Source organism: Saccostrea echinata, unplaced genomic scaffold (genome assembly GCF_033153115.1).
Source record: "Saccostrea echinata isolate AGI-Se365-2 ecotype Australia unplaced genomic scaffold, CSIRO_AGI_Sech_v1 ptg000001l, whole genome shotgun sequence".
In the NCBI taxonomy this organism is placed as follows: domain Eukaryota; kingdom Metazoa; phylum Mollusca; class Bivalvia; order Ostreida; family Ostreidae; genus Saccostrea; species Saccostrea echinata.
This window is the reverse complement of record NW_026889750.1, coordinates 11,622,908-11,647,823: the sequence shown is the minus strand read 5'-3', so window position 1 is coordinate 11,647,823 and position 24,916 is coordinate 11,622,908. Positions and strand designations below refer to the sequence as shown.

The 24,916-nt window shown below is 35.2% G+C and overlaps 1 protein-coding gene across 1 annotated transcript in view; it reads right to left on the bottom strand.

Annotated features, from left to right (window-relative positions):
- LOC133185515 (large ribosomal subunit protein uL5) overlaps positions 1-24,916 on the bottom strand; it is a 70,288-nt gene that overhangs the window by 40,845 nt on the left and 4,527 nt on the right. The window contains exons 2-3 of the mRNA XM_061320796.1: positions 20,510-20,616; positions 3,733-3,880 (exon numbers count right to left, since the gene is read on the bottom strand). Coding sequence (XP_061176780.1) covers positions 3,733-3,880; positions 20,510-20,616 — 255 coding nt within the window. The remainder of the gene's footprint in view (positions 1-3,732; positions 3,881-20,509; positions 20,617-24,916) is intronic.

The following is a 24,916-nucleotide window of genomic DNA, read 5'->3' as shown; positions in this document are numbered from 1 at the left end:
TGTGTTAGATCTCTTGAAATACAGTAACAGTATTACTTTGCCCATTGAAGAAGATTTTTATGAAGTAGAAATTTGTATCCATTTTCTTTATTATTTTGCACTGTACAAAATAGTGAAGCATTTAAAAGTTTGTGATAGTTTAGTCCAAGATTCCAGAATATTTTCAGAACAAGAATATTTTTATTTAATTTTTGGTAATGTACCAAAGGTGTCTTAAAGTTCTTAGAATTATAAATAAATTATTTTAATTTTGAATAAACATCCTGACCACTTTATGTGAAAGGGACTAATTATGTAGCATTTTCAGTATGAATTTCTAGCACAGACAATTGTCTGTGCAAGAATTTCATACGTAAGTTGTCTTAATGTTTTATAGACACCTAGTATTCAGAACAAAAACCTCAGTCTGTCAAAAGTCCATATAACAAATCAGCGAAAGGATAAAAACAGTTTTTATATGGCTTTATTAGATTAAATTATGTAATGGATAGGACAGAAATGTGACAAAATATGGTACTTTTGTTGGCCTGAGAGGTAAGAAGAATGAGTCAAAAATGCCAATTTTCATTTTCGGGCGGGGGGCTTCGTCCCCCTGGGCCCCCTACCAGGGCTCTGCCCTGGACCCGCTGGGGGCCTGAGGTGGCCCCCATACCCCTCGACGAGATTGGTTTCCTGCTGTTCCAAATATATTTCCTCCTATTGAAAATCTTATTGAAAACACTGCCAGTGCTTGATAATTACACCCCTGGGAGAGATGGAATTTCTCTTGTAACATTACATTTGTTATAGATTGCTGTAAAGTATATAATGAAAAAAATAAATATTTTCTTGATTTAACATTTTTTTTATAAGGATACTGCAACACTCTTGCATTTTTGGGGATTGTGTAATCTATGGTAAAAAGAGAGTTTTTTTTAATTTCACTTAAATTAAAGGTCACAGTGACCTTGAAATAGGTCGCGACACACCTTCTACCTAAGATGCATAAATTGGCCAAGTTTGATGATTCTAAGTCCAATAGTTTTCTAGTTATGAGCCATTTTTCCATATTTGGCCATAGCACTTTAATTAAAGGTCAGAGCGACCTACTTTTAGTGCGCGGCACACCTTCTACTCAAGAAGTATCAGCTGACAAAGTTTGATAATCCTAGGCCTAATACAGTGCGGTCTCGTTATTACGATGTTCATTTTGTCACGGGAAAATATCGTAATACCGAGGGCAACGTAATAAAAGTTCCCAATAAAATCCATTAAAACATCGTTTTGAAAGTTTGTTATTTTTGTGGAAGGTGTATTTTTGACTTTTGTTCCCTTCTTCTGTTCTAATTCTTAATCAAAATGCTAATACATATATAATTTATTAACAACTTATCTTGAATAGATATCTTCATGGTGATATTTCTTCTATTTCTTTCATTTTAAAAGAAATACGTATATTTCTTATAAAAACTTCGGTGATCTATCGGATCTTCATTTATCTACCGCCATTTCCTTACTTTTACTTTCGTTTCTGACTCTCTAGATAATGCATTCATAAAAAAATTCAACAAGCCGTCTTCGTATTCAATTTATAGTCGTTTACTACATAACAACAACAATTTTTAGTGAGCTTTTGGGTGTTCAATGAGCTTAGAGCAGCAGTGAACAACTGATGAAAGAGTGTGACTGGCATATTTAAGGACGGAATTTGACAACGTACAAGCTATATGTCAAAATAAATTTAATTGTTTAAATTACTGAACAGAGTTCAATTAGCAGTTCAGCAATTATCGATTTGAATTTCTGCTGACACCTGTGAGGTAGTCCAAGCCACAATCCAAGCTGTTAAAATGTAAGTGAAGTTCAAATTTGGCCAAAATTATGTTTGATACCCAAGCTGTCCATTACCGCAGTTTAATTGCAAACGAAATTACACAATACGTGTTTAACATACATGCACAAGATTAAATGTAACCTTTTATTTAATAAATTAATTTTATCTTTTAACCAAAGTATAAAAGATAAAATAAACTTTACAGACATAGATAAACTAGAGACTACATTTATAAATAAACAGTTTAAATTTAATTGTTTAACAATGGCTTTGACACGATGTCTCCAGTTCTGCTGACCTCGCTAGAACAGTCAAGGTGTGTGCAGTCAAGCGTCACTAATCACCTAACGGGTCTGTAGGTTAACACTCTGTCAGAAAACAGGTGTTTCAATGTTTATTTAGTGTCTCCATAAGTGTCTACCGTCGATCAGCACTGAATAAACACGGAGTGAAAAAAATTTTGGACAGAATTTTTACATCGTAATACCGAGTCCCGGCATTTTAGGACATCGTAATAAACAGTCCTATTTTGTATAGATTTGTTAAGAAATGGTTTTGTGCTTTGAATTTACAACGTAATAAGCGTTCTATCTTATAAAACCGTCACTGTAATAACGAGACCGCACTGTAGTATTAAAGTTATGAGCCGGATACGAGAAAAGCTAACAGACAGACAGACAGACGGACATGAACGCAATAACATAATACATCCCGTCTAATGACGGGCATATAAAAATGCATGCAATAGTTAGTATTAAAGTAGTTTAAAGCTATCCAGCAGTTTAAAATAGCAAATCATTTCATTTTGTGGTATTTTGAAGAACTTATATATTTGTGTGATGTCATAGTAAGCATTTCCCAAATAAATTAGGCCCTGCCTCCTTACTGCAGCCTTAACTGTGCTGCGTAGACAGATGGATAGACAACAGGTAATCAAAAAAAAACTCGTTTGAGCTTTCAGCTAAGGTGAGCTAAAAAGGCCCATAGACCACACTGCTCACTAGTCAGTTGGCCAGACCGTTCTGCATCATATTTTTTCCCCAGTATACGTTTTCCTATGTAAAATTTTGATAGACTTTCGTGGTCCCTATATAGAGTAGGGATGGGTATCGGCAAAAATTTCGTATCGTGATATATCACGATTTTTCCCCAAAAATATCATGATAAATCGTGATATTTTTACACACAATTTTTAATTCAATTTCAAATGAATTTCCATAATATTTCCTAAAAATATGCTGTAAAAACATAACTTTACTTTTTAAATTTTTCTTTATTTAATATAAAGCTTGTTTGAATGCCGTTGTTTTACTGTTTTCAACATTTTTTACACTTCCTGTAATTTTCATTCAATAGTTTCAACAAATAAATGAATAATTTCCAGAATTTATAGTTATGTACCAAATACCAATATTTTAGTCTCCATATCGCAATACGTATCACGCAATAAAAAATCGAGATATACCGGTATACCGATAAAATCGCTCATCCCTAATATAGAGGGGCCTTGATTTGAACAAAAATGACTCTATACTACCAAAGGATGCTTCCACATTAATATGATTCAACATAGCCTTGCTACAAAATCGGATCAGTCAGGATTAAATTATCATTATCTTAATTAAAATAACAAGAAATGCAATAGAGGTGTGATGAAATTGATAGATGGCAAAACTCCTGAAATTCAAGATTTTGATTCCCCTTTCCCCATAGATAAGTATATACAAAAATTGGTTCAAGAGAAGAAGATTAAAAAAAATTCAAAACTATACAAATGATGCACAACAAAAGATGATGGATCATGAAAACAGAAAACAACAAGTCACCTGGGGACTCAGGTGACCTAAAAACATCATTTTCAATGAATTTACTAATGGATAATATTTTTGTCCGATTCTGCAACACTAATGTTAACTGACCTGGTCGATTTAGCACAACGTAGAAGTCCATTCCATAAATTCCAATGGAAGGGTCATATTTGATTCCTAAGTCAATGTGCTCCTGGATACCAAACCCAAAGTTTCCTGTCTCTGAAAAGTTGACTTTTTTCAACTCATATTCTCTAACCTGCAAAATAAACAAAGTTTACTGATATACCAATATTTATTTCATTAAACATTTGTTCTGGTAGTGTGCATCCCTAGATGCAACATCCATGCAAGTTTGGACAAGGCAAGACTTAAAAAAAATTACTTAGGAATGGACCTGATTTTCTCTTACGAGTTCAGCCAAAAGTATGTAGACATATATATGAAAAAAAAACTTTTATAAAAAGCATTAAATACACTTTAAGCTTCTGTAAATTGTACAACTGTTTAAATAGAAACAATGGAATTACTTTCATAATGAAAAGTTATTTCTTCTCTAATTAAATGATTATAAAAGTTTAGCTCACAGGGGTACATCCTATGCTTTATTTTCCTACAAATAATAATAAACGATCACTTATTTTTATTTTTGGAAAAAAAATATAGTTTATGGGAAACTGAAAATAGTAAAATTAATAAAAAAACAAGAGGCCCAAGGGCCTTAGTAGCAACTGACATACATTAAATTCTAATTTATCCCCCATTTAGCACTATCACCATGCAGACTATTAACAAACTAATAGTTCCTCTGTTCTTCTTTTAACCCCACATTGTGACCTCTCACATTGGCATCTCTTGGTCTTTGAAGATCATTTAATAAATTATTTTTGTCTCATTTTTATCTATTTATTATTTGTCTATCTGATCATTAAAACTCTGAAAGTACTTTTCGTATTATTCAATAAATTTTTTTGCATAATTCTCTTATTCTATTAACTTTCAAATACATTATTTACAGTGATTAATTATCAAAAGTAAATGGCCAAGGGTTCCGAATAACTTCTCTCAGTTGAATACAAATTAATAGAGCCCTGACTAGGACCAGAAAACTTGACCAAATGGTCCTGATGTTCAAAAATCTGGTAAAAATATCCTTGCTTATTAAAACTTTAATTCTATTTGCCTTCAATATGCCAAGGAGCAGAGAAGATTTTCAAAGAAATAATGCATTTTCACTACATGTACAGATTCAACACACCCCTACCCTAAAACTAAAACCCATGTCCCAGGGTCATGAATTCATAAATTTGGTGGAGGTACCCTCATCATCATAACTATGCAGATAGATTTTTTAATGACCACACCCAACTTTTGTCTTTTCTTATCTCCCCTTTGAAAGGGGCTTGACCCTTCATTTTAACAGTTTAAACTCCCCTTCACCCAACGATGCTTTGTACCAAGTTTAGTTAAAATTAGCCCAGTGGTTTTTGAGATGAAGTTGAAAATGTGATAAGTTTACAGACGGATGGACGGATGAACGACGGACATCGGGTGATCAGAAAAGCTCACTTGAGCTTTCAGCTCAGGTGAGCAAATAAAAACTTTAATCAGCATTGTCATTCTCTTCTAAAATTGATCAACCTTTATAAAGTATGCAAAGATTTAGCTGAGAAAGTTTTAAAAAGATAATGAGAGAGTCATAAAAAAATCTTGGCAATTAACAAAGATTTAAAATAATAATTAATTATTACAGGGATCGACATTAACGGTTGTCCGATTGCCTGGGACAAGTAAATTCTCAGTTCGGGCAAGTGAAATTGTTGACATACTTGTCCGATCGGGCAAGTGAATTTTTCTCATACAAATGTACATATTTATTTAGTTTACATTAATTTATAAATAAAACAATAAATTGAACACTTGATTTCCGCCACGCACCTGACTGACAATGTTTTGCATTTGAAATTCCTTGGTAGCGTTTCTGGATTATACCGTTCATATAAAAATCGAATTTGTTGTTTTCTTTCGTAGGAAATACACTCTACGTCTAACAAAATTTTGTTAACTTCTTATTATGAAATTATATTATTCACGCACAGAATATAAGTACAGTGTAACACGTTGTATCCTGATCAAGGTAAGATGTATGTTTCGTAGCAACTATCTTCCTTAAGCATTGCTTCACAGTTATCGCTGAAAATCACGAATCACAAAATGATCCTACCGCAATTAATTTTCAAATATATGATTTTTTTTTAAAGGAAACGGAGGGTTATTGCTGCATGGCAGTGTATGTTAACAGGTTAAATTTACAAGTACAGCGGTATACATTTATGTACAAATGCAGGATCGAAATTTTTTCAGGTACCCGGTAGCTCAACTTGCCAAATTGACAGTAGTGTATTTCGTCACATTTTTTCTTTTCATAACGTTTGCAGTAATTAATAATTTTCATCTTAAGTTCCATCCTAATTTTGGGCAACCAAGTTTTCCATTCGGACAAGTCAAAGTTTGAGATCACTTGCCCGAAGGGCAAGTGAATCTGAAAGTTAATGTCTATCCCTGTATTATTTGAAAACTTGTTAAATGTCTTTTGAAAACAAGGGTTGTTTGTGAAACACTTATGCCCCCTTCTTTCAAATAATTGGATTTTTTTTTTAAATTGGAAGTTGAAGGGGCATAACTCTGTCAAAAATTGTTCGATCATACCCAAAACAGATCTTGACCTAGATATTTCTATGATAAATCTGTATACTAAATTTCATTTCAGTAAGTGCAACCTCTACGAAAAAAAGATAAAATATCATATCAAACAATATCAATTTAGTCTTAACAACTTAATCTATATCATATTAAAATTAAAAATAAAAGGTTGGCCATCAAATGACATTTGCTATAAACTGACAAGCAGTTCTTCTGTCTAATTCCCAAAGGATACAGATAAGAGCTGCTTGATCAGAGATCCTCTAACAGAAATGATTGAGACAGCTAGCCTTCCTACACTGAACTCATTAATTAATCTTTAACTGGATGCATGTCCCCTCATTACTCCCAATGGATGAATGGATCTATACATACTATCTGCTTTGTAGTGCAACAAGAGGCCCAAGGGCCTTAACGGTCACCTGAGTATAATACAATTTAGAAGTTAAATACACTGAGAGATGAAGCTTTTTTGCCCTAAAGCAAGAGAAGTAGGAAGATCAGGATCAAAAAAATAATTAGTCTAGTATTCAGTATCAACTCATAACTTAAGTTCTAATCTGCCCCCCACTTAACACTATCACCATGCAGACTATTAACAAACTATTATTGCTTCTGTACTATTTTTAAACCCATATTAAGACCTCTAGCATTGACCTCTCTTATGGTCTTTGAAGAACTTTTAATAAGATAAGTTATTTTTGTCTCATTTTTATTTATCTATTACTTACAGGTCTACCTGATTATTAAAACTAAGAAAATACTTTTTGAATTATATGATAAACATTCTTGCATAATTATCTTATTCTATTTACCTTTCAAATACATTATTTACAGTGATTAATTATCAAAAGTGAACGGAAAAGGGGAATAACTTCTCTCAGTAGAATACAAATTAATAGAGCCCTGCCCAGGACTAGAATGCTTAGACAAATGGCCCAGATGTTCAAAAATCTGGTAGAAATACGCTTACTTATATCATTTAAAATTTTACTCAGTTTTCTTCCAATATGCCCAGAAGCAGAGAAGAATTTCACAGGTACAATGCATTTTCACTACAGATTCAACAAAGCCTTACCCTAACACCAGAACCCAAGACCAAGGGTCAAGAAATTTACAAATTTGGAAGAGTTACCCTCATCATCATAACTATGGACTGCGAAGAATTAACACTTTTCCACTATATTATCAAAAGCCCCTCCCCCCCCCCCCCCCCTCGTTATGCCAGAACCCCTGACCCTAGGACCACAAGATTTAAAAATTCTGTTCGAAGCTCCCATTTTCATCATAGCTAAGCAATTTATTTATCAGCTCAACGCTAAGGAGCAGACAGGATTAATTAATGATTAATTAATAGAATTAATGCTTTTTCACTATATAATCAATAGAGCCCCCCCCCTTCCTCAAGAACCCCAAAAACTGAAGCCACATATTTAAAAAAATTGGAAGAGGCATCCTTGCCTATCATAATCATGCACTTAGTTTGTTTAAATAATCTCCAGTAGCAGAGAAGAAGATTTTCAAAGAATCAATGCATTTTCACTATATAATCAATAAAGCCTCGTCCTAACACCAGAACCCTTGATCCTGGGGCCATGAAATTCACAATTTTTGAAGAGGCATCCTTATGCATCAAAACCATGCACTTAGTTTGTTTAAATAATCTCCAGTAGCAGAGAAGGAGATTTTCAAAGAATTATGGCATTTTCACTATGTAATCAACAGAGCCCCGCCCTAACACCAGAACCCCTGACCCTCGGGCCATGAAATTCAAAATTTTTGAAAAGGCACTTTTGCTCATCATAACTATGTACTTAGTTACTTTATTTAATACCCAGGAGCAGAGAAGAAGATTTTCAAAGAATTTATGCTTTTTGACAATATAATCTATAGAGCCCCGCCCTAACACCAGAACCCCTGACCCTGGGGCCATGAATTTCACAATTTTGGAAGAGGCTCTCTTGGTCATCATAACTATGTACTTAGTTACTTTATTCAATACCCAGGAGCAGAGAAGAAGATTTTCAAAGAATTAATGCACTTTCACTATATGATGTATATAGCCCCACCCTGGGGCCAGAACCCCTGACCCTGGGGCCATGAATTTCACAATTTTGGAATAGGCACTCTTGCTCTTCATAACTATGTACTTAGTTACTTTATTTAATACCCAGGAGCAGAGAAGAAGATTTTCAAAGAAATAATGCACTTTCACTATATGATCTATATAGCCCACCCTGGGGCCAGAATCCCTGACCCAGGGGCCATGAATTTCACAATTTCTGAAGAGGACTTCTTGCTCATCATAACTATGTACTTAGTTACTTTATTTAATACCCAGGAGCACAGAAGAAGATTTTCAAAGAATTAATGCATTTTCACTATATAATCAATAGAGCCCCGCCCTAACACCAGAACCCCTGACCCTGGGGCCATGAATTTCACAATTTTGGAAGAGGCTCTCTTGCTCTTCATAACTATGTACTTAGTTACTTTATTTAATACCCAGGAGCAGAGAAGAAGATTTTCAAAGAAATAATGCACTTTCACTGTATGATCTATATAGCCCCACCCTGGGGCCAGAACCCCTGACCCAGGGGCCATGAATTTCACAATTTCTGAAGAGGACTTCTTACTCATCATAACTATGTACTTAGTTACTTTACTTAATACCCAGGAGCACAGAAGAAGATTTTCAAAGAATTAATGCATTTTCACTATATAATCAATAGAGCCCCGCCCTAACACCAGAACCCCTGACCCTGGGGTCATGAATTTCACAATTTTGGAAGAGGCACTCTTGCTCTTCATAACTATGTACTTAGTTACTTTATTTAATACCCAGGAGCAGAGAAGAAGATTTTCAAAGAAATAAAGCACTTTCACTGTATGATCTATATAGCCCCACCCTGGGGCCAGAACCCCTGACCCAGGGGCCATGAATTTCACAATTTCTGAAGAGGACTTCTTGCTCATCATAACTATGTACTTAGTTACTTTATTTAATACCCAGGAGCACAGAAGAAGATTTTCAAAGAATTAATGCATTTTCACTATATAATCAATAGAGCCCCACCCTAACACCAGAACCCCTGACCCTGGGGTCATGAATTTCACAATTTTGGAAGAGGCACTCTTGCTCTTCATAACTATGTACTAAGTTACTTTATTTAATACCCAGGAGCACAGAAGAAGATTTTCAAAGAAATAATGCACTTTCACTATATGATCTATATAGCCCCACCCTGGGGCCAGAACCCCTGACCCTGGGGCCATGAATTTCACAATTTTGGAAGAGGCACTCTTGCTCTTCATAACTATGTACTTAGTTACTTTATTTAATACCCAGGAGCAGAGAAGAAGATTTTCAAAGAATCAATGCATTTTCACTATGTAATCAACAGAGCCCTGCCCTAACACCAGAACCCCTGACCCTCGGGCCATGAATTTCACAATTTCTGAAGAGGACTTCTTACTCATCATAACTATGTACTTAGTTACTTTACTTAATACCCAGGAGCACAGAAGAAGATTTTCAAAGAATTAATGCATTTTCACTATATAATCAATAGAGCCCCGCCCTAACACCAGAACCCCTGACCCTGGGGTCATGAATTTCACAATTTTGGAAGAGGCACTCTTGCTCTTCATAACTATGTACTAAGTTACTTTATTTAATACCCAGGAGCAGAGAAGAAGATTTTCAAAGAAATAATGCACTTTCACTATATGATCTATATAGCCCCACCCTGGGGCCAGAAACCCCTGACCCTGGGGCCATGAATTTCACAATTTTGGTAGAGGGCTCAATGCTTGTTACAATGATGCCAACAGTTTGACTGCTTGATGTCCTGGAGTAAAGAAGAAGATTTTTAAAGATTGCATTATTTTTGGTGGTTTTAGCCCCACCCCTCAGGCCCCAGGGGGGCAGGGACCATGAAATTCACAATTTTTTTTCCTTTCACCCATAGATGCTATATGCCAAATTTGGTTGAAATTGGTTAAGCGGTTTCAGAGAAGAAGCTAAAAATGTTCAAATGTTAACACACGACGACGGACGAGAACAGATAGCAATAGGTCACCTGAGTGACTCAGGTGACCTAACAAAAATGCATATTTATGTCATTCTGAAATTAAATTTGAAAACAAAGATTTTTTTTTTTAATTTGTTACAAAGATTTATAAAAAGAAAAACAAGAGGCCCATGGGCCACATCGCTCACCTGAGCGCATTGGCTAGGAAAAAAAGCAAAAATCAGTTCAGTATTGAAAAGTTAACGGGGGAGAGAGGGGGGGGGGATGGGGGATTTTAAACTACCTAACAGTGCTTTCATATCAATATAACAAATGACTTTGCTGTTCTTGAGCAGCAGATTTTTTCTCGTATATTCATTTGTAAAAATTTGATCCCCCATTGTGGCCCCACCCTACCCGTGGTGGCACTCATTTCAACAAATTTCATTTTATACTACCCAACGATGCTTCCATATCAATTTGACTAATCATGGCTTTTCTGTTCTTGAGAGAAAGATTTTTTCCTATATATTCCTCTGTAAACTTTGATCACCCATTGTGGCCCCACCCTACCTCCGGGGGTTATGACTTGAACAAACTTGAATCTACACTACCTGAGGATGCTTCCATATAAATATGACCAATCATGTCTTTGCTTATCTTGAGAAGAAGATTTTTAAAGTTTTTTTCTATATACTCTTATGAAAAACTTTGATCCCCCCATTGTGGCCCCACCCTACCCCCAGGGGTCATGATTTGAACAAGCTTGAATCTACACTACCTGAGGATGCTTCCATATAAATATGACCAATCATGGCTTTGCTGTTCTTAAGAAGATTTTTAAAGATATTTTCCTATATATTTCTATGTAAAACTTTGATCCCCCATTGTGGCCTCACCCTACCCCCGGGGGTCATGATTTGAACAAACTTGAATCTACACTACCTGAGGATGCTTCCATATAAATATGACCAATCATGGCTTTGCTGTTCTTAAGAAGAAGATTTTGAAAGATATTTTCCTATATATTTCTATGTAAAACTTTGATCCCCCATTGTGGCCCCAACCTACCCCCGGGCGTCATGATTTGAACAAACTTGAATCTACACTACCTGAGGATGTTTCCACATAAGTTTCATCTTTCCTGGCCCAGTGGTTCTTGAGAAGAAGATTTTTAAATGATGCCATTATTTTTTCACTAATTCCTAATTATCTCCCCTTGAAAGAGGGCGTGGCCCTTCATTTGAACAAACTTGAATCCCCTTCACCCAAGGATACTTTGTGGCAAGTTTGGTTGAATTTGGCCCAGTGGTTCTTGAGAAGAAGATGAAAATGTGAAAAGTTTACAACAACAACAACAACAACGACAACAACGATGACAGACAACAGACAAATTTTGATCAGAAAAGCTCACTTGAGCCTTTGGCTCAGGTGAGCTAAAAAAACTTGTGCAATCTTGATGCAACATTTTAATAAGGTTCCTGCATTACTCTTAGATTTGTAGGGACTATCTACCATAATTAAAACATTTTTTTAAATTATTTATTTTTAGATTTAATGTCAGACTGGTTTTAAGCTGCAATTCATACGGGTAACAGGCATGCTGATTGCAATACCCCCCCCCCCCCTTCAAGTATAATCAGTTTTAATTATATTATACAATATCAAATTAATTTATTATACAATATCAAATAAGTTTTAATTACTCTTCACCAAATTCATTTTAAAAGTTAGGCTAGCCAAATATTTAATCCAACATGGCTGATTCTTTTTGCCCAGTTCCCAGGAGATATAGATAACACCTGCTTGATCAGAGATGCTCTACCAGTTAGCTCCTCACACTAAACTCATTAATTTCTCTCTAATTTGACATGCAATTTTCTGTTATCAAATTCTCCTTGACCAGTGCTTGATAATTACACCCCTGGGAGAGGTGGAATTTCTCTTGTAACATTACATTTGTTATAGATTGCTGTAAAGTATATAATGAAAAAAAGAGAGTATTTTCTTGATTTAACATTTTTTTAATAAGGATACTGCAACACTCTTGCATTTTTGGGGATTGTGTAATCTAATAGTAAAAAGACTGTTTTTTTTTTTTAATTTCACTTAAATTAAAGGTCACAGTGACCTTGAAATAGGTCGCGACACACCTTCTACCTAAGATGTATAAATTGGCCAAGTTTGATGATTGTAAGTCCAATAGTTTTCTAGTTATGAGCCAGACAGGATTTTTCCATATTTGGCCATATCATCTTCATTAAAGGTCAAAGTGACCTACTTTTAGTACGTGACACACCTTCTACCCAAGAAGTATCAGCTGACAAAGTTTGAAAATCCTAGGCCTAATAGTATTAAAGTTATGAGCTGGACACGAAAAAGCTAACAGACAGACGGACGGGCGGACATGAACGCCATAACATAATACGTCCCGTCTAAAGACGGGCGTATAAAAACATAGGTAATCAAAGATTACGAAGCTCACCTCGACGAATGTTATCTATAAGTAAGGCAAATCTCACATATTTTTTTTTCTAGTTAGTGTCACCCCAAGATCAATATCCATGCAAGTTTGGTTTAAGTAGGACTTACATTTACTTGGAAAAAGACCTGCTCAAGAAAACTTTTAAACTGTTTACTAATCAAGAAATTTTGGTCAGTTCAGGGTTCGAAATTAGCTCATGTCTGTAAGTCCGAGACTAGTAAAAATTGTGTTGGACTAGTCAAGTTCATGTAGCACTAGTCCATACGGACTAGTGACAAATCCGACTATAAATTTAATCTTAGTATTTTTTCCTCAATGCTTTCTTTCAAATGAATGCCTGTTTAAGCAAAAGTGTCTACAGTTTTATCATTAAAACGATGTATACAATAACAAGCTTTAGAGAGCTGAAGTTGCTAGCATTACCAGGGACGATTTTGCCAAAAAATTAAAACGACAGATTTTCACGAGAAGGTGGCCGTCAGAAAGAGGCTAATTGCCATGCATTATTATTGACATTCACAAAATCGTCCTAAATTATTTAAATAGTATATGTGTTGAAAATTTCCTATATTTTAAAGCTGCTTTTTACAGCCTGCAAGTTCCCAAAATCGTAACATATACATGTATGTATATAATGATATATTGTATCCTCAAGCAATAAAAAGTTATAATCAAGTTATTGTTGCAACATATCGGGTAAATGATCACAGATGATTTGTAAGGATACAAATGCGATAAACATCATTAAAAAATTATTTAATCACATACAGACCACAGTTATCAAGGTAATATTATGGACATAATTAGGTCAGGGGTAAGACTAATACCAGCAATGCCCCAAAAATGTCAACCAACCTTTTTCTCCATTTTTTTCTCACTCAGTGATACAATCAATTCATAAAAATATTTATTCATTGTTTTAATTGTTTACTGACACTTTTTGATACTCCGTTCATTGACATTTCTGGGGAATTTTTTTTAAGTACAGTGCTCCCCCGTTATAATTCCCCCCATTATAATGCCACCCCTGATTTCCTCGCTATATAAAACCCCGTTTTGCCGCCATCCCCCGCCTATCGCCATCCGCCAACGTATTTCAGGTACAAATCTGTCCATTACCGTTATAATCACCCCCGATAATTACCGCCAATTATATCTTCGGGGAGAGAATTTCAGTGAACAGTCTTAAGCAATTATCCGCCATTAGTCTTCCAGGTATCAAAGTTTGGAGTAGATAATAAGGTACACACATAATTATTTGAGTTCAAATCTTGACTCTTCTTCTTGAAGTCTGAATATGGCTGACTCGCCGAAATCAAGGCGCGTTATCTTGGAATTGAAACAAAAACTGGAAATCATTAAATATCACGAAAAAAAATCCAAAGCGTTCGCAGCAAGAAATTTCAAATTATTTTACGGAACTATGGAAAATTGATGTGAAAAGACGGACTGTAGGTGATATTCTTCAAACATCAGGAAAAAGAGCTAGGGAAGCTGATGTTGTTTCGTCTACCCCAAGAAAACGGCATCGTTCGGCCCATCACAAAAACATGGAGGATGCTCTGTACATGTGGTTTTCGAATGCAAGGGCTAAAAATATTCCAGTGACTGACGACATCTTAAAATTAAAAGCAAAAAAATTTGGTGATGATCTTGGTGTTCACGATTTCAAATATTCAAATGGGTGGCTTAATAGGTTTAAAACCAGACATGGAATTTCCTGCCATGCTATATCTGGTGAAAGTGCAGAAATTCATCCAGATCTCATTTTTGACGGACGAGTGAAAGCTAGAGAAGCAATGTCCAACTATGATTTAAAAAACATCTTTAACATTGACGAAACTGGCCTTTTTTATAGAATCTTACCAGACAGGTCTTTGACAACAGCGGATGCTACTAAGGGTGTTAAAAAATCCAAGGACAGAATTACTGTAGCACTTGTATGTAACACGGACAGTAGTGAAAAAATGAAGCCCTTTGTAATTGGAAAATGTTTAAAGCCAAGGTGCTTTAAAAACTTTAATCATGAACTCTATGTTGAATATACCGCTAATAAAAAGCGTGGATGACCTCATTAATTTTCAAAGAGTTCCTTCTGAAATTTGACAGAAAAATGCGTGTGCAAAATAGAAACGATTTACTTATAATGGACAATGCCCCGAGTCATGCTATTCCAAAATTGACAAACGTAAAAATTCACTTTCTCCCTCCTACCACCACGAGTCATTTACAACCATTAGACGCTGGAATTATTCAGGCATTTAAAGCACATTATCGAAAACTACAATTGCACTATTTAGTGGATTGTTTTGACAAAAATAATGCACCGAAAGTATTATTAAGTGAAGGTATTCGCTTTATTAAACAAGCATGGGAAAGTGTAACGCCCACAATTAGAAATTGTTGGATCCACAGCGGGTTAGTCACGGATGAAAATCGATCTATAAATAGCACACCTGTCGACGATTATGACCTTACGGTGTCTTTGTCACAAGTTCAAGACTCGCTAGATTTGGATCCAGACATGAGGTTGACCGTCCGAGAATTTTTGAATTTGGACAAAAATGCCGAGTCCTCTCAATCACTTACTGATGACGAAATATCGTCAACCGTGGCGAACTCAAACGATAATACAGACCAGGTAGAGGACGATAGTGAAGAAGAAGCTCCGCGTGTTCCTACATACGTAGAGGCCAAACAGGGACTTGAATGTTTGTTACGGCATTTAGAATCAAAAGAATCAACAACTGAATCTGAAATAAACTTTTTACTGCGATTGGCTATTAAAATAAAACCATCAAAACAATCAACAATTGATATGTTTTTCAAAAAACAGTGATTTTCTGACAAGCATACATAAGCTTTTATATTTGTTTATTTGATATAAAGGTATTAAAATCTTGAAATACATGTAGTACATTGATAATAAATTTGTTTTCATTTATTTGTGCACGTCACTTCTCTCCCCCCGATATAACGCCACCCCCGTTATAATGCCAAAATGACCAAGGTACAAATGTTGGCGTTATAACGGGGAATCACTGTATATCACTACTAAGTTTAAGTATTTTTTTTCTACTGATGTAATCAAAAAAATATTTATATGTTTGATACCTTGCATTTTTTTTTCTGTAGCAACAGATGAATCAGAATTTAATTTGTATTCAAAAATAATAATTTTATCTCATAAAGGTAGATGGGGGGGGGGGGGGGGATTTAAAGTTACAAAGAAGGTTTATCACGGGTATGTTATCATTATCATAAGACAAAGGGTGGACTAGTCAAATGCTTTACGGACTAGTGAACCCTGCAGTTCCATCATCCAAAGCAAGTCTGGAAGTTTTCATCCTTAGATGCACCATCTATGCAAGTATAATCATAACAGGCCTTAAAATTAAATATCTACTCCAAAACCAGAAGTCTCTGATGAGACTGTAGCTCTACTGGTTTGTACTTATAACAAAGGAAAAGAAAAGTAGCACTTGGACTTGAAGCTTTGCAACAGCAATAAATAGAGTAATGGTCCTTGGTTTAGTCTCTTTTTGTGTCAAGATTTATTGCAATCAGACTAAAACTGTAGGAAGAGTAACCTTTTAAATGATTTTAACAGAAATTTGGATTTTAGTAACCATGGCAACATCATTCATCAAAATCAAAAAAATGATTAAGACAAAAATGTGTCTCAGTGTAGGCTATTTGCGTGCCAAGTTACACTGAAATAAAAGCAAAGCTACATAAGGAGCAGCATTTTGAATGTATTTCACAGAAACTTGCATTTTTAGTAACCATTGCAACACTTCACCAAAATCAAAAAATGATAAACAGGATTATTTATCTCAGTGTAGTCTACTTGTGTGCCAAATACTTATGAAATCAGATTAATACTGTAGGAGGAGTAGTATTTTAAAGGAATTTCACAGAAATTTCTATTTTTAGTACCCATGGCAACAACCAATGCACTAAGTTATGTATCTAAGTGTAGTCTACTTGTGTGCCAAGTTATACTGAAATCAAATTAAAACTGTAGAAGGAGTAGCGTTTTAAAGGAATTTCACAGAAATTTCTTTTTCTAGTAACCAAGGTAACACTGTTTATCAAAATCAAAAACCGATGCATTAAATTATGCATCTTAGTGTAGTCTAATTGTGTGCAAAGTAATACTGAAATCAAATTAAAACTGTAGGAGGAGTAGCTTTTAAAGGAATGTCACAGAAATTTCTATTTCTAGTAACCATGGCAACACTGTTCATCAAAATCAAAACCCAATGCACTAAATTATGTATCTTAATGAAGTCCGCTTGTGTGCCAAGTTATAATGATATCAAACCAAAACTGTACGAGGAGTAGCATTTTAAAGGAATTTCACAGAACCTCTATTTTTAGTAACCATGGCAACACCGTTCAACAAAATCAACAAGAAGTCTGTGAGCCAATGCTCACTAATAATACCCCTGCTCTGATGTGAATACACAAGTTCAGTTATGGACAAACACAGTGATAATCAGGAAATTGACATTGGATTAGTAAATAATGAATCCCAACATATGGCATGCCTAAACAAATATTGTGTTAAGATTTCAAGCACCTGCGATGAGTAGTTGCTGAGAAAACTACGACCAAAATTTGTTATGTATGGTATGGACAGACGCACGGATAAACAGGAAGTTGACATCAGATCATACAATAATGAATCCCACCATATGGCATGCCTAAACAAAGAGTTTGCTAAAATTTCAAGCATCTACGATGAGTAGTTGCTGAGAATACTACGACCAAAATTTGTTATATATGGTATGGACAGACGCACGGATAAACAGGAAGTTGACATCAAATTTGTACAAAAATGATGAATCCCAACATATGGCATGCTTAAACAAAGAGTGTGTTAAAATTTCAAGCACCTGAGATGAGTAGTTGCTGAGAAAACTGCGACCAAAGTTTGTCATGTATGGTTTGGTTAGACACACAGATAAACAGGAAGTTTACATTAGATTCGTACAAAAATGAATCCCACCATATGGCATGACTAAACAAAGAGTGTGTTAAAATTTCAAGCATCTGCAATGAGTAGTTGCTGAGAAAACTGCGACCAAAGTTTGTTATGTATGGTACGGACAGACGCACGGATAAACAGGAAGTTGACACTGGATTAGTACAAAAATGAATCCCACCATATGGCATGCCTAAACAAAGATTGTGCTAAAATTTCAAGCATCTGCAATGAGTAGTTACTGAGAAAACTGCGACCAAAATTTGTTACGGACAGACAGACAGAGAGACAGACAAGCAAGGGTAAAACAGTATACCCCCCTCTCAAACCGATGCACTAAGTTATGTTTCTTAGTGTAGTCTACTTTTGTGCCAAGTTATATTGAAATCAGAGCAAAACTGTAGGAGGAGTAGCATTTTGAAAAATTGTTTACAGACAGACGGATGGATGCCTGACACCTTACTACAGCATAAGCTCTTTTGGTCTCTGACCAGTAGAGCTAAAAATTACCCTGGTCACTCATCTGGAAAATGAAAGTCAGATTGAGAATCCAAAGCAAGTCTGGAAATGTCAATCCCTAGATACATCATTCATGCTAATTTGGTTAAAATATGGCTAAAAATCACTCATGTGGAAAATCTAGGTCGGATCTAGCATCCGAACCAGGTTGGTTAGTGTACATTCCTAGATGCATCATCCATTAAAGTTTGGTCCAGGTAGGGCTTAGTTACTTGCGAATGGACTTGTTCCAAAATCTTAACCTAGTCACGCATCTGAAAAATCTGGCTCAGATCCAGCATCTGAAGCAAGTGTGGTAGTGTCCATCCCTAAATGCCTCATCCATGCAAGTTTGGTCCAGGTAGGGCTTAAAGTTACTTGGGAATGGACCTGCTCCAAAAACTTTAACCTGGTCACTCATCTGGAAAATCTAGGTCAGATTGAGGGTCCGAAGCAGGTGTGGTAGTGTCCATCCCTAGATGCATCATCCATGCAAGTTTGGTCCATGTAGGGCTTATAGTTACTTGGGAATGGACTTGCTCCTGAAACTTTAACCGGGACGCCGACACTACGGTATAGCATAAGCTCATCTCAACTTTGTCAAGATGAGCTAAAAAGTAATAAAAATAATTTTATTTTAATTATTTATTAAAATCATGTTTATTAATTTTTTTCTTTTTAATAAAGTGAAAAATAAGAATTATTTCTTTCCTTTTTTTTTTTTTTTTTCAAATGTCATTTAAATATATTGAATGGGAATTTATTTTTATAAAAAAAATCTCATGAAATGTATTGAATGGAAATATTACTGTTATTAGTCCCACCTTGCATTACATGTATTTATTTCTTGGAATTACAAGTTTTATAAACATAGGTAATCAAAGATTACGAAGCTCACCTCGACGAAGGCTATCTATAAGTAAGGCAAATCTTGCATCACATTTTTTCTAGTTAGTGTTCATCCCAAGATCAATATCCATACAAGTTTGGTTTAAGAAGGACTTATAGATACTTGGAAATAGACCTGCTCAAAAAACTTCTAACCTGTTTACTAATCAAGAAAATTTTGGACAGTTCCAACATCCAAAGCAAGTCTGGAAGTTTTCATCCTTAGATGTACCATCCAAGCTGTTTAATCATAATAGACCTGCTCCAAATATAGGTCAGATCCAGCATCCGAAGCAAGTGTGGTAGTGTCCATCCCTAGATGCATCATCCATGCAACTTTGGTTCAGGTAGGGCTTATAGTTACTTGGGAATGAACCTGCTCCAAAAACTTTAACCTGGTCACTCATCTGGAAAATCTAGGTCAGATCCAGCATCTGAAGCAAGTGTGGTAGTGTCCATCTCTAGATGCATCATCCATGCAAGTTTGGTTCAGGTAGGGTTTATAGTTACTTGGGAATGGACTTGCTCCAAAAACTTTAACCTGGTCACTCATCTGGAAAATCTAGGTCAGATCCAGCATCTGAAGCAAGTGTGGTTGTGTCCATCCCTAGATGCATCATCCATGCAAGTTTGGTTCAGGTAGGGCTTGTACTTACTTGGGAATGGACCTGCTCCAAAAACTTTAACCTGGTCACTCATCTGGAAAATCTAGGTCAGATCCAGCATCCGAAGCAAGTGTGGTAGTGTCCATCCCTATATGCATCATCCATGCAAGTTTGGTCCAGGTAGGGCTTGTAGTTACTTGGGAATGGACTTGCTCCTAAAACTTTAACCTGGGACGCCGACAATAACGCCGACGCCAACGCCGGGGGTATAGCATAAGCTCATCTCGACTTCGTCGAGGTGAGCTAAAAAGTAGTTATCAAGAATTTGGACTTGTATTCCTCATTATAGTTTAGTTAACAGACCGTCTATACTGTTAATGTTTTCTTATATATAGTAAAACCAGATAATTTCGTTTGTTTTCTGTTAGTAGTATGACCCTATATTCAATTATGGCGGTAAAAATATCAACAAGGCATGGATACTTTCGATGTTTTGAACATTCATCACTACTTTAAAACTCTTTGCACATGAATTTGGTAATAAAATTAAAGTATTACAATATTAATTGTAGTCAGCGATATTTATTTCGTAATCGATTAGTAGCACTGAAGAGCTCCAAACGACCGACAATCCATTGTTGGCGACATTCGGCCCATCACTACTGAAAACTTTTTAAATTTCAAAAAAAAAAAAAAAAAAACCTACCTTGAGTCCTCTCTCGAGGATTTCTTCTGCTTTAGCTCCTCTTACAGTGCAATGTACAGCAATTTTTTCATTTCTTCTAATCCCAAAAGATCTGACTGTGTAGCGGGCTGAAAGATGGAGGCATTTAAATAAGACTTATTGAAAAAAGTTAACAAGAGGCACCTAGAAGCCAGAATTGCTCACCTGGCTGTAGCTAATAAACCAAAACCTGAAAGTTTGTCATCTTTACCCCAAGTCTAAGCTACTGATAAACAAGAGGCCCATGGTTTATAACACTTACCTGATAACTTTAGCCCTTAATTAAGTAGTGTGCATCCTTAGATGTATCATCCATGCAAGTTTGGTCAACATAGGACTTATAGTTACTTGGAAATGAGATCTGCTCCAAAAACTTTGACCTGGTCACTCATTCGAAAAATGTAGGTCAAATTCAGCATCCAAAGCAAGTCCAGTAGTGTGCATCCTTAGATGTATCATTAGTGCAAGTTTGGTCAATATAAGGCTTATAGTTACTTGGAAATGAGATCTGCTCCAAAAACTTTAGGCCAAATAAAAAATGTGTGTGGTTCTGGTTACCCGACCGTCCCTATTTTATAACGCCGACCCTATTTTTTTTTCCTGACAATTTTCAAATTTCCGGAATTTTCCCCGATTTCCGTCATCGGCTCTGATATTAGTTTTGGTTTCAGCAATGGTGGCCTCCATGGGAAACAGCGTCAACTCCCAGTACAAGTGTATTGTCGCTTACGTTTAACAAGTGTCGCCACTTAAATGAAAACAAGAGCATAATTGCACCAATACTAAATCTAAAAACTTTTATTGATATTTTTGACGAGCATCACAACTTCAGACTAAAGAATAATGCATTCAAAGTTACAAGTCAGTCGCACATGATATCTCCGACACTGACTGTAGGTGAGGTAGTGTCATTATTCAATGCAAGATAGTTTATTTTTATGCGTGAGGGTGGACTTCAGGAAGAAGAAACTCTTTCCAGTCATGAAATCCATTTGAAATAAAAAAGTAATATTTACGAATCAGATATACATATTGTGAGATCAACAGAAAAGACAAATTTTTGTTGCAAATACATCATAAATCATGTATTTGAAAATCTAAGATAAAAGGATAGCACCGAATGTTTTATCATCAAACGAAGAAGACAAATATAATATCTTTTTACTCAAAATGTATATTTACCAACTATCTCTGACAAAAGGACGTTAACTCTACAGGTGCTCATTTCATTGACAAAGAGTTTTGTCACATGACGTAGTTACAAACATGATGCCGATATGCTGCACAGCGCGATGACTGTGAAGTGTTAGAAATGTATAATACACAGCCGTAGCATATTCAGAACAGAATGTAATATATAGTCTAAGTTTTATTTATCATTAATAAATACTGGACGCTCGTAGCAATTGTGTAAATATCTTACACACTCCATTGATGTATTTCTTGTAAAATCCTTTCTATAAAATCGTAAATTTATAAATTGCTTATGAATATGAAAAAAAAAGATAAACTAAAAACAATTTAGTGAGAATACTAGTATCTGATATTTTTTAGATGTTTTATTCATAACTTTAATAAATAATTATGTTATCAATAAGGAAATATTTATAGACGCAATACACAAATAACATCTTTATTTTCCGAGTGCAGTTTCTAAAATTAAAGCAATGTCACTAACAGCCAATCTTCAATTTGAAACACTCGTAAACAAGCAATAAATTCATTATTAAAAATTATCACCAGAACATTTTACCTGTCGGTGTTGCACATAACTGAGAGGAATTTCAGCGACATTTTCAAGCGTTCAAAATTATTTACAAATATACATTTTCCAGCAAATGTATAGCTACTTTATAGTCTAAATTTGGTTGGAAAACTCGTCCACCATACCCCCTCCAATAAACTGCGATTTATACGCAAAGCCACCTCTTACAGACTCCTATCAGGAGATGGAGAAAGAAAATATTTTTACATGTTTTTTTTTCTTCTTTATTAGGTTTGAGAAATACATTGCTGTTTGGAGTAAATATCTGCCATTTAATTTGTGTATATTGTTTTTTTTTCCCTTTTTTTTTAAGAAACAGTGAAATATTTTCTTACAATTTCATGTTTGTGAAATTGATTGATCTTTTGACAGAAGAAAATGTAAAATGCTTAAAATAAAAGGGCATAAGACAATGTTGAATTTCAATGCCCAAGGGGAAATTTTCATGACTCACGTTTGATTATGTATCAAACAACTGTGCTCGCCCTAGCACAGCCGCACTGTCAAGATATTGCTTAAATTCCAATACAACAGGCAATTTAAATTCAAAATAATTCTGATGAATTTCAAATTGCAATATGCTTAGCGCTTCCCAGTACTTTCAGTACTTTGATATTTTGGATGTCCCTACCTTTACAGTCATCTTTTAACAAAAAGGGTGCACAATATGTAGCACCCATGCTTACATGTAAATACTGTGACAACATATTTACATTGGTGTATGAGTTTGCTTTTTTTTCCCTTTCAACGTAAGCTTTAGAACGTAGGTCATTGTGCAATTGTGTATTCATGCAGCATGTGCGCTTCGTCCAAGTATTTCCCACAGTTCACAGAGTAAATAAACAAAGATAATAATTATTTGACGTGTTTATTTTAAGCATGTTAATGCTGAAATATGACTTTAAAATTATGTGTTTATCTAATGAATCATTTTGATCTTGGAACATGAATGCTATTTATAGAATGACCCACATGTGCATTAACAAGTGTGTTACTTTCACCTTATGTACTATCTGACAGCAATTAATTATTTTTTTCCTAGTATTAAATACTTCTATCAAATAGAAGCTTAACACATTGTACTCAGGGTTCTCCACAAGGGGTTTTACCATGGCGGCCCGCTATGGTTAAACGAGCTGCGCCATGGTTAAAATCGGCCGCCATGATTAAATTTTTATTGCATTTTAGTTTTGACACCTACTTTTTAATGACTTGAGTAGTTAATTGTGTTTATACTACAACTGCCATGCACCTCGCATACCTCGAGAGAAAGCGGACTGTGCTAAACAAACATGGTTGTTGATCAGTGAATGTGCTGTGAAACGTGACAATGGAGAGTCAATCAGCTGACGATCAATATCTTGAGTTAATTATCCTGTACACATGTAATTTTGGGAAATTCCAACCTGTTCACTGTACGAGAACAAATTTACAAAAGATGACATAACGAGCAGTAACAACGTGATAATCGACAAGCATCAAATTCAAGTTTCTGTGCCCTGAAAAAATTAACCCTTTCAAAATTTCCTTTTCTTTGCATTTAATCAATTCCTCATGCTTGGTTTTTAAGTATTTATTTTATTATCTTTCTGATAAAATGTACATAAGTGCCAATCGCCGTCTTAGTTTTAGAGTTACCTCCCGTTTATATGAAACGTCGCGTGGTGCTATTTTTAGCACTTCGGCACGTGGAGAAGAAAACAATGAAGGAAACTTGGCGAAAATGCAATATGTGAAAAAAAAGAACATTTAGAAAAAAAACAGAATAGGGAAAACAAAATTACAGTTATGTCAAATATATGCCCCTGGTTATATTAAGTTACTTTTACCATGCATGCCATCATTTAAGTTTTCATAGACCATGTATAGTTAAAAAATTGGTAGGATGTCGGTGTTCGTTCGTCCATTCGTTTGTTTTCAAAATGCTACCCATTTATCAGTTTTAGTCATATTCGAATAAAATATTCATACAACAGGCAACATCAATTCTGTATATCAGTTTTTTAATAATGTTGCCATGGTTACTCTATCAAAATATTTTTTTGAAATTCCTTCAAAATGTTCCTATAGTTTTTGGCCAATTTTGGTAAACATTTGTATTTTGTAAGATACATAATCTTTTTTATTTTTATTTATATTTTTTAGCTTTAAAAACATTGGTTATTTCAACTTTTTGTGTTGCAGTGGCTAAGTTTTGTGAAACCAATCACTGATTAATGAAGGTTAAGAAGTCTAACACGCATTTGTGTTTTCGGTCACATTTTGCCTTCACGCAGCTTCCTCCATGGTTAAATTTTCAAATGTGGAGAACCCTGAGTACTGACATACCAGTAAATTGTAATAAACATAAGTTGACAGCTATTGCATCATACCCCCTACCATGATTCGCATCGAGTTCACCACAGGTGCGCACCATGTACATGGAAGTATTCTGGTGATTTGAATTGTTTTATTGATAGATTAGTAACTGATAACATTTTGTAAGTAAGTCTTCTTAACAATGGCATAACTTTAACTAGAACTGTCCAAAAGGGACAAATACCCCCCGCTGGGTTTTTCAGAGGTGCCAAATCACTAATATTCTATGGATCAAAGAGGTGTTCATAATTTTCTTATTAACATTT